This window comes from Pyxicephalus adspersus, chromosome 1 (assembly GCF_032062135.1).
Source record: "Pyxicephalus adspersus chromosome 1, UCB_Pads_2.0, whole genome shotgun sequence".
In the NCBI taxonomy this organism is placed as follows: Eukaryota; Metazoa; Chordata; class Amphibia; order Anura; family Pyxicephalidae; genus Pyxicephalus; species Pyxicephalus adspersus.
The window spans coordinates 139,531,016-139,542,900 of NC_092858.1; the positions used below are offsets into that span (position 1 = coordinate 139,531,016).

The following is an 11,885-nucleotide window of genomic DNA, read 5'->3' on the forward strand; positions in this document are numbered from 1 at the left end:
CCCTTGACTTGTATAGTGGTTGTTCTCCATCAATCATAGAAAGTAATATTAACCCAAAAATGTTATCTATTGCACCTTACCTGTCCCTTGATGCAGAGATTGATTGTTACCTAACATTTCTGCCCTAATATCTAAAAGAATGGCAACACTTGTTTACTTCTCAATAACATAGACGGTAGAGGTTCTGCAGTCTTTAGAGAAGCTGAAATGCACAACAGGCAAAGAGAACAGAATGTTACCACCTCAAAATATTTCAGGCAAGACCAACAGGAATGATAAACCTATTTAACATATGTGACAAAATACTTTCAATAGTTTATTTAACAGACCAAAAAGGAGAAAACACAAATGTCTATTGTTAGTGTTGACATACCTTTTGAGAACTGAAACACTGAGCTTCCTAAGATGAGGTGAATGGGCACATACATGTTTTTTCTATTTCAAGTAGTAAAAAGTAAAAGTATAACCCAGAAGATTATGGTGTTAAAAAAAAGAAACCCTATTGAACCAGTGCGTAGCACAGTAGGGCCTTCTTGTAAATTAGGATGTACATGTTCCATTCCATCACATCCCATAAATATTATTCGTAAAAAAAATTCTCCATATGTGATGGAAGAGACATGTTTATGTTAGATATGTTTTGTGTTAGAAAAAGACTCTACTGTGCCATGTACTGGTGTTAGTTCATTATAACCCATCTCACTATAATATCCTGGGTTTAATTTTATTGTTGACCCCCAACCCCTACACCATGGAAGCTATGGTTTTCATGCACTGCAGTTTGATTAAAAAGCCATATGCAAGTTTGGAATAAATCCATAAAATTTGTATCTATAATACATCAAAACTTTTCTGGATGTATGGATGACCACTTAGGTGTAAATGATTAGCATTGGCTCTACCCAGTATCCTGAAATGAGAAATATTCCGCTTTTTTTACTTCATGTAATAAGACACGTGTATATACTGTACATTACAAAAAGCTTCTTTTGTGCAAAGAACAAAAAAGTAAAATGTACAAAATTAAATACCACAACAAACAACATATATCACACAAAAGTCTGTTTAATAAACCATCAAATCAAAACTCTGACAGTTGAAGAATAAATTACAGCATTAAATTATCATTTTCAATATTATTTTATATTCTGTACTTTAGAAAACTGTACCAATTTTTAAAATGCAAATTCAAAAATATATATATTTAGTTTATATATATATATATATATATATATATATATATATAGATCTGTGTGTGAGAGCTGTGGTATGTCTTGTGACCCCTTTCCCTGAAAGACATTTTAGAAGAATGTTTCTCTGCACTCTTTACTACCTTGTAAACCACTGTTACTTTGTGTTTATCGTCACCACTGACACACTATGGGATAATATTACTAGAATTTTAGCTGTTGCCTATAGTAACCATTCATTGATCATTTAACTGTTTACTAAAAAAAGAAAGACTGGATTTGCTAAAAGCAACAGATTTACATTTTAAATTAATTTACTCTAGTTTTAAAGTTTTTTTTTTTTTTTGCAAAAAATAATATTGTTGTCAGCAATATTATGTTCTGGTTGCTAAACGATTGCTTCCATTCACAAAACAGCACTTCAGACCTGACAAGCTGTGCAGCTTTACTGGATAAAAAAAAAATTATTTTGTATTACATTTGTCCCATCAGAAAGGAAATGTGCTGTCACAGGCTTCGCTAAGTTAATAGCTGGCAAACTGTGGCATTCCAAGTACAACTAACTTCATCTGTGGCCTATAAAATAACCAGACTGCCAAAACTCCATAAAGTGTCTTGTTTTTCCTCATTATATATTGCTGACAGTGTGACATTTTTTGAAAGCTTGCCCTTGCAGAGTGGTGCATCCTTCCAAGTTGCACACCAGTGACTCCTGCTATAGTAACCAAGCATGGATGTGTTTCAGTCTCTAAGGGCAGAAAAAATGCTTATGCCGCTGGGCACAATTATAAAGGAAATAGTTGTTAAAATGCTACGAGTACATTATTATCTCCCTGCTAACTTGGAAACACAGGCAACTGTTTTAATAAAAACCTACTTGGCATGAATGAAGTGAACTGCCAGGGAATGCTATATTAAATGACTACCAATTTACATGCCACACGCATATAGTTCACATAAAGATACCAATAACCCACTTTACTTGTCCCTTGGTGTCCATTAATTTCATCTTGAATTGTAACATTTTCTTTCACATGATAAAAGTTAGTACCTCAAAACCACAACTAAAAATAGGTCCATGTTACTGACAGATTTCTTTAATATAGTAGAGGAAATAGCTTCATGGAACAAGCTGGTCAGAGATGATGTCCAATGTTCTGCAAACCCAAATACATCTCAACTTTCATTAAAGTAAACGGGTCAACCACAAACCGAACTGCTATACTAATTATTATATTTAGTAGGGTGGTATGAATTATAATGAGGGAGTCCATACACTTGCTGAGCTGAGACCTGCTCGGGGAATCGGTGCCATGTGTATGGGTTGAAAATGCCTTTCCAACCCCATAGTTATTTCTTTGGACAAGATGCAATTGTTTCAGAGCTGTACTGATGGGAGAAAGCAGCTGTCAAATGATCCATTGTCCTGAATATGGATGTTTAGCAACTGCTTAGGACATCAGATTTTTCAGGACTCGACTCTTTTGACAGCCAAAGTTCTTGCAGATCTGGCTGACCCACCTAAAGGTGTACGGGCAACTATTCTCTATTTCAAACAAGAAAAATACATAAAAAGTAGAACCCTTATTACCTATAAAACATGAAGACGACTGTCTGTGAGAGGGCTATCGTCAGGTCCTTAAAGACACAGTTTGATACCCCAGGTTTATTGCAAGGAAAACAATATAGCTGCTGATTGGTTACTGAGAGTAAGGGCTATGGAGATCACCATTTGCTTTATTAGTCTCTTTGCCAATTCCAACACCAAATTCCAAACATCTGACTAACTTTGTATTAAAGCTTGCTAGTACAATTTTTACTATGATGAAAAGTCATTGTGGTTTATGATGTCAGATATGTGAGACATATTACACTTTTTTTAATGCTGTATGTATGTTTTTTTGGTATGACAGGAAACATGCTTGTACTACAGCTGAAAGTATAGTTATTACACTTATGATTTCCTGTTAATGTCATGCTGTTGAGATAGCATATATATTTTGCACTTCCAATAATGAGCAGCTTAAAGGAAGAAAGATGTGGGTTGCCATTGCTGACTTTGTTTTGCTTATGTCCTGGCTTTAATGCTGATCTACTGACTTATAATTAAAATCAGAAATTCTGATTTTAGTGGTGCATGCTTTTTTCAAGACAGCGACTAATACCACACAGCCAGACATACCATTCATTATCAGCAGTGGCAGCCAACAAATTTCCTTTGAAAAGTCATAACAGGTACACTTTAAAAGGAACAATAAAGCACTTTGCTTATACATGAATTCATACAAACTGCTCTCAAGTCAAAGATGATAACTGTTTGCAGTGTCATGCAGACACATAAACACCAAGAGGCACAGACAACTCAAATATCAGTGCACCATATGCCTATAGATGTATTCAGTTAGGTAAAGGGAACACACAAGGGTAGCCAGTTCAGGCTTGTGCTGCTGCAAGCAAAGTGGGGTGCTTTAGAATGTCAGAAGCTTATTTTATAAAAAAAAAGTGTTAAAATTATCTTCTATATTGGTAGAATGCCACCAATTAGAATATTCTAACCCCCTCATTCCTAAGGAATCTGCTGATCTCTTTGAGGCCACCAGAGGAGTCAGAGCTAATCAGCTCCTTCCTTCCATTAGGCTTAGTAGTCTCAATAGCCATCTTCCTGCAACTGAAAGTTCTAAACAAAGTATCTATTAAGTACCAGAAAGAATGACATTTGTACATGTTTTGTAGTACTGCACACCCAATGATTATATTAAAGTGGCGGGCTACACACCTTTCAAAACACTGTTCTCCCCCACTTATAAACACACCAGAGAATATTTATAAAAACACAGCAGCCAATAAGATTTTATTTTGCACATTTGTAGTTTCTTTTCTTCCTGCAAATGGTAGCAAATGCTGTTGCGATTATTTTTATACTATTATTAATAATATTTTTATATGCGTGTTATCATAAATATTCTCACAATGTCCTGTAAAAGTCAACTGTAAAAATCAATCAATCTTAAAAATACATACATTTTATATTCTTGCAAACCATCTAGCAATCAGGACTTCAACCAATGGACATCACAGCATATATGAATCATCTTCATATATAATCTTTGCTCTCCTTCTGAACTATGCACACTGCAGAGTTAAATGTAACAAGCAATAAGCAAGAAGTATGCAAGTCTGATGTTTCAAAATGAATCTAAATGCTTTTAAAGTTGGCGCAAGTGGCTGACAGGGAGTGCAACTTATGAACTAACTATTGCAATCCTATGGACAAATGCAGTTATAATATATACATATATAAAATGAAAACACAATGTATCACATGTATCTGTGCTACCTCATAGGGCACATTTAATAGGCCTTGCATTTTAAAGCGTAAGGTACCAGGAACTGGAGGTATTTTAAACCAACTGTTGGTTTCAACAGTTTCAATCTGAACAGGTTCAATCTGAAATACTGAATCTTTGGTAAATACAGAGCATTAGAAAAAGCACTGGAACCCACAGCAACCAATCAGCAGTATGCTTTCAGCATTTTAGTGCATTTAGACTATCCCAAACTGATTTCTGATTGGCTGCCAATTGTTACAGCACAACAAAAATGTTCTTAACTGCAAGGCCTGAACTCCATATTCAATATTACATTATAACAGGACACCAAGACCAGTTTGTAATATGCCAACCAGGATATTCTAAAGAACAATAATGTGCACTTGCTCTAAGCAACCAATCAGAAATCAGTGTTGACCAGTTGGAGCAGTACTGTTTACAGCTACAATAAGTACATTTGTAATTAAAAAAAAAAACCTTCACTGCAAACTTTGTAAAGATCTTTGCTTAATATATTTCATAAACAGAATTTGTCCATGTGTTTTTTTTTTTTTATATAAACGTTAGCAAGTGTTACACTCAACCACAATGCCTAATGGATAGGTTTCAGCAGCAAGCACAGTCAAGACCATGGCTATTATTATTACTAATACTGAAATTATCTTTAGCAGATGTCAGGCCTTCTGGTGCAATAAAAATACACTGGACTATCTATTGTGACCCTTCTGTCAAATTCTGTAACTTAGTACAAATTTAGACAACTTGTGGTGTCCCAGCTGTCATGGAGCTACAAATTTCCCAAGCCCTCAGAGTCAGCATTAGTTTGTTCCAAAACTAGAGAGACCAAGATACCTCATTCCTCTAATTTACCAAAAAAGAATGCCAAATGTTTGTAAAGTACTACATATGTGGAATACCAACATAGTAATTTTATGTTTTGTAGTGTAGCATGGAGTGAATCAAAGTTACTAACAGAATAGCCCAGAGCAACAGGTTGGAGTTATAATTATAAATATAATTTTTTTCTCATTTCCCTTTAACCCAATAGGAAGTTTGAAGTAAACAGGTTTGATGTTTGCTATTAAACCCTTTCTTTTAAGCATCTCCTTATTCTGGTGTAAAAAATGTTAAGCAAATAACAGTATTCCTGTTCCTGGATTAGCTGTACATGAAATAATATTCTTGCAAAATACAACTAAAATATTTCTTTTAACTTAAACTTGAAACAGTTTGAGTTTAAATGCTCAAAAACAACCAAACAAACTTGGAGATAACCACTTCATCATCAGTTTTCGTTAACCACAAACCAAACCAAACCAGTCACTGTATTGCACTTGTGTAAGAAAATATATTCCCTTATATTTAGAATATGTATTCCTAAAATGTAATTACTTCCTAAAATCTTCATACTGAAGATCCTGAGCAGTTTAGGGTTTACAACATTAACAGCATTCTGTAAAAGTATTCACCCACCGAATGAAGTATGGTCTTCCTTGCAGACAGAATGTAGCTGTCTCAGTTGCCATTACTATGATGCAGCCAGCACTACAATGTGTATTACTAATAGAATTGGGAGGTCATTTCCCTGAAAATGATGAGATTTGATCTATGAAGTCACATAGGTACCTAACTGTGTAATTTCTGCTTCTGTGCATGAAAAGCATGAATGAAGCTTTAAAACAGCTGTTCGTAGGCTCAGTGTTTACAAAAAGGCAGCCAAAAGGGGTCTTAGATACAAAGCATCTCAGCAATGTCTCTATAACTGGGACATGAACAAATTTCCCTGTGGGTAGCATCAAAATATATTATCCATCTTAATAATTGTTCTGCAGGTAAGGTATTAATTATCATTACCATATTCCATTTATATGCACTTAATCCACACAGAAAAAAAAACCTTACAGCATTCTCACGTTCCACTGACAAGGCTTTTGTATTATTTCTGTAGCAAACAAATAAACTGTGGTTTCCCGCAGATATAAATATACTTTCTAGTTACAAGTCTGGCATGAAAATGCTTATTAGCTTTTATCTTGTGTTTCACACGTGTGTTGGACAGTCCATGAAGAGGTCTGTTTTAGCCACTTGTAGAGAAAGGGGAGGGGGTTTGTAGGGGCAGCTGCTCAAACTGCAGGGAATACCTCCTCCACTCCGAGGCTTCCCTCGAGTCCTTGTGCCCACGACACCGAGCCGGCGTTGGCATAGAATTCCCTGCCAGGCCTGTAATGTCTTTGAACTCCATACCCAAACGCCACTGGTTATCCCCACGGCTAAAGACATGAAGATCTTGAGCATAAAAACTGCTACGCTGGGTATAGAAGTGGGCAAGGTACAGTCTGGCCTGCCACCCCCAGCAGCTGTCCTGCAGGGCTCTTCCCGAGCCCTGGCCTCCCAGTGTGCCAAGTTAAGTCTTTCATAAAAGCAACAGACAATGATGCATGTAGCTGGGACAGTATATAGTATAGAGAACACCCCAATCTTAACCATTAGCTTCTCCAGTTTTTCTGTATTGGTTCCACCAGTTTTCATTACACGGCGGATGTGGAAGAGTGCTACAAAGCCAGTTAGTAAAAATGATGTGCCAGTCACCAAGTAGCAGGAAAGAGGTACAAGAACAAATCCAGTTAGGGCGCTGGGATCCGAGCCTCCAACATAGCAGAGTCCAGTCAGCTCATCTCCCCCCACTTTCCGCATTGTCAATATGATGATGGTCTTCACCGCTGGAATACCCCATGCAGCCAGGTGAAAGTAGCTTCCGTGCGACTCAATGGCCTCGTGACCCCACTTCTTGCTTGCTGCCAGGAACCAAGTTAAGGTTAATACCACCCACCAAAGCGAACTGGCCATGCCAAAGTAGTACAATATAAGAAATACCAGGGTGCACCCACTACTTTCCAGGCCTTCTCGGATCAAGTAGGGGGCGCCCCCTTCCCGGTCACAAGCAATGCTGGGGGCTCCAGCTGCAGCTCGGATGAGAAATGCAGTACAGTATACATTGTAACACATGCTCAGAAAGATAATTGGCCTTTCAGGATACTGGAATCGCTGGGGGTGTAATAAAAAAGTCAATACAGTGAAGGCTGTAGAGATAAAGCAAAGACCAGACCAAGCTGCCATCCACACTAAGGCAAAGTCCTTGTCACTTGATGACCAATAGACGTCCACTCCTGGGGTGCACCTTGGGGCACAAACTCCGCTCCTCTCCACATATAAAAATTTGTCAGGGTTGGCGCAGCGGCTGGGTATACCAATTCCTGAACCTGATGGACGCGGAGGCCGTGGTTCCACGGGAAGCATACCGTGTCCATTGGTTACTGGATCTCCATTCGTGGCATTCTCAGGAGCCTCCATACACAGTGCATTTGGGTCATTTTTACTGGGCAGACGATCACAGTCCAAAGATTCTGGCCATCCAAAATTAAATTGCTTCATTATGGGGGAACACTTGAGACGGGCAGATTCACACATGGGCTTGCACGCAGGGATTGAAGTGGACACCTGCTCAGTGCACATGGGTGCGTAAAGGGAGCAAAGGAAGAAGCGGAGGTGAATATGACAGCCATACTCCACCAGCGGGGCAAACTCCTGAAGCTTTACTGCTGCCTCTTCTTGAGACTCATGGCCAATGTAGTTGGGCATCCTGGTCATGTTGTAGCCGATACCTTGACACATAGGGATCCGAATAAGTTCACATTTTGCTTCTCTGCCCCTCTCCACATCATATAAACCCATCTCCAGGGCAAGGGTCATCAGCAGCATCTGCCCCAGCAGGCAGGGAAGGGTTACAAGGCAGCGAGACATCCTCAGGGCAAGGCAAACTTAAGCACAGGGAACAACTGTGAGGACAGGAGGAGAAGCTGGAGCGGATATCCACACACAAGACTTATATCCAGCTGTCTGGATGAAGCAGGACACAATGCATTCCAGCAAAGCAGATCGGTTTCCTAGCCTTACAACTAAGGACACAAATGACCCTCTTCTGTCTTTCCAGGCACGATGACCAATACTTGCAGCAGGGCACAGAAGCCAATCATTTGGGAATGTTGCGGAATCACAATCCAAAGACTCATGTTACAATCCACAGGAACACAGCATGCCTTTAGCAGAGTGACATGGCAGTGGTGCCCAAAGTGTGCCCACAGGCTGCTGCCAGGTCCCAGGCTAGCAGTGGCGCTTTCTTCCTCAGGAGAGATATTCAGCACAAGTGCAGCTCTCCTCCTCCCATGCTGGAAATGTTGGGAAACAATGCAGAGAGCCAGTGACAGGGTAGAGCAGTGTACACAGGCTTCCAGGCAATGAAAACAAATGGAAAAGATTAGAGGCAGCGTGTTAATAGGCAGAGGGCACACAGGGTTAAGGACGGAGAGCCTGGGCACACAGAGCCCGCCCAGCCTGCATGCTGGGGAGGGAATGCCAGCTGTTGCTGGGAGCTCTGGCTACTGCTGACACTAAAGCGTGCTATGGATTTCTCTGCAGAGAAATCACAACTGGGGTGTGCTTAGCCAGCCCTAACCCTGCCCACATCTGTCAGAGGGGCATGGCCTGGTTAAAGAAACAGTGCCATCATTAAACAAAGTGAATGGCAATTTGCAAAATTGCTAGAATAATATTTTCCAAGTCATGTCACCCCCTGTTGGCAGCCATAACAAAGCCTGGCTTTCTGCTGCTTCAGCGAGCTAGATATATATACACACACATCCCTCTCTATATATAATCTGCATATCTGTACAGAGGAGGGGGCTGGGGAAATTACACACAAACCTTGTTGATTTGAAAAAGCAGAAGGGAAAATCTTAAATTACATTTATAAACCGCATGGAATAAAAAGCTCACTGTTTCTCCCCAGCTCTGAACAAGTCATGTTTTGTGCTCCACTGGAACCTCAGCACAGCATTTATTTTATTTCTAGCAGCAGAGGAATCTAATACAAAGACACACTTCTCAGGACACTTGTACAATGTGTGTGGATGGAGGGATCAGTAACCTGCAGACACTTCTATGATAATGTGTATTATATATATCACATAGAACAAACAAGTGTGAGCCCAGTGTGTACAACACAATTCAGCAATGTTAAGAATATAATGTAATACACAGAGTTCAGTTTGGAGAAGTGTACAGCACAGTGTTCAGTATGGAGCAGTGTGGAGCACACAGTGTACAGCACTGTACAGCAGTGTGGGGTATTTATATCATTTACAACACAGAGTGGAGCACATTCAAGTGTAAGGTAAACAGTATAGTGTAGCAGAATATTGCAAATTTCTTACAGTACAGTGTTCAGAGTGGATTAGTTTCAAGCAAGTAATGTACAGAACAGTGTTCTGGGTGGAACTGCTTGAAGGATGCATTGTACAGCAAAGCACAGTGGATCTGTATTGAATATTTGATATACAACACCCTGTGTGTAACAGTTTGGAGTGTTCAGGGTAAGGTACACAGTGGAAGAGTTTAGGGTATATAGTATACAGAACAGTGTTATGTGCAGACTAGTATGATGCATATTGTGTGAGACTTCCCCCACCTCCTAGATTGTAAGCTCTTCTGGGCAGGGTCCTCTCCTCCTCCTGTGTCACTGTCTGTATCTGTCTTTCATTTGAAACCCCTATTTAATGTACAGCGCTGCGTAATATGTTGGTGCTATATAAATATTGTTTAATAATAGTACTACTAATAATAATTATTAATAATAATACTAAAGAATGGATATAGTCTTTAGTGCAGTGTACACATCATAAGAGTATAGCACAATGGAACAGCATGGATTATAAACTATACAATACAACGCACAGCCCACTGTACACAGTGTAGCCGTCTAAGACATAAAGTATTTAATGAATTGTTCACAATAGACACACACTTCTGTATGCAGTTATTGATATTTTTTCAAGTAATACCAGTTCTCTATCTTGCCGTTAACATTTTCTGTAGCTGAATAAAAGCATGTAGGTAGGTCAGATAATTTTAAAGGCATTGCGGACACTGGATCATCAGGATAGCCAGGCAGGTGGTTTTTTTAGAAGGAGGTTAGCAATAGCCACCTTACAGCAGCGTAAATTTGTAAGCAAAAGAAATAAAATGTACCCATAACATAAATGAAACATCTCAGAATATAGTGATCAAGAAGTCTGTTGAAAAACCAACATTTTTGGTAGTGCTGTGTTTGATCAAACAATTTTCAGTGGAAAATGTCTTCTTCATTGAGAACTTGAGATGCATGTACAACTAGACCTTTTTTTGAATGGAGTGTTAAATGTTTAAAAACTTTTTTAGTTTATGCTTTGCTACCTGTGTCTCCCAGGTGACACCACCCTTCACTTCCTGTCCTGAAGATGTAACAAGGAATGTTTAGAGAAAATTTCTCTAAAGTGGAAATACCATCCTAACCAGTTGTCGCTGGGATTTTTGTCCTCATTAGGTAAATTACACTCTTCTATGGTGACAACTTAAAATGTTGGATTTCCCCATGCTATCTGTCTCAAAGAAAATGGTCACCCATATGAGTAGCGGGGTCAAAAAAACAAAAAGAAAAAAAACATAGATAAATAGACAGATAATCCAATCATTCCTCACTATATCCAAAAGGAAATTAAAAAAAAGTTTCACCTTTATGATTTCAATTACCCAGGTAGTTCTCTCTATCTGACTCAGTGCCCCATTAAGAAGAAAACCTCACCTAGGAATATGAGTCCTTGCTATATTAATTAATTAATAATTAATAATGCAAACTATATTGTCATAGAAGCACAACCCTAAGGAAAGAAATAAACCTAAAAGTGGTGTCCACAAATCCACATTCAAATTTAGGAAATAATGAATGTGGATACCTCAGTAGAAGTTGCAAGACAGAATAAAACAATACATAAGTGTGTTACTTCTGTACACCAGTACACAAACTCATATACTAATTAGTACTCACACTTCTGAGCATGCTCAAATCTTTGTACGATACCCCCTCCATGAACACATTTCTTTTTTTTTTTAACTATATTGATATATAGAACTTATATCTAAAATGTGAACACTAATGCTAACAATGCTTGAATACACCAAGTTCGACATTTTAAAATGCTTTTCGGGTCAGGAGAGAGAACTTTACTAGGCTGTGGGCCTTTTAATGCTCCAGTGCGTTCTTCTGAGTAGCAAACAACTACCCATCTCTCTCCTCAGGCTTCATGTAGAGGAGATATCATCTCCTTTAGTAGTACTTGTATAACAATAGGTTCCATGTTGCTACTTTATCAGCCAACAAAATCTGCCATGGTGCTTGATGTTTCTGTGTTTATAAATATTGTTTTGGTGGAACAGTGTAGGGTATACTTACAGTTGATCTTCTCTGGGTATGAGGACCATCTGCCCTACTTCC

At 38.7% G+C, this 11,885-nt stretch overlaps 1 protein-coding gene across 1 annotated transcript; it reads right to left on the minus strand.

Moving 5' to 3' along the window:
• Window positions 1-1,051: 1,051 nt before the first annotated feature.
• FZD9 (frizzled class receptor 9) lies at window positions 1,052-8,960 on the minus strand. The gene has a single exon (XM_072428961.1). It carries the CDS (start codon window positions 8,318-8,320, stop codon window positions 6,560-6,562), a length of 1,761 nt encoding a protein of 586 aa, XP_072285062.1. The 5' UTR covers window positions 8,321-8,960; the 3' UTR covers window positions 1,052-6,559.
• Window positions 8,961-11,885: the final 2,925 nt, after the last annotated feature.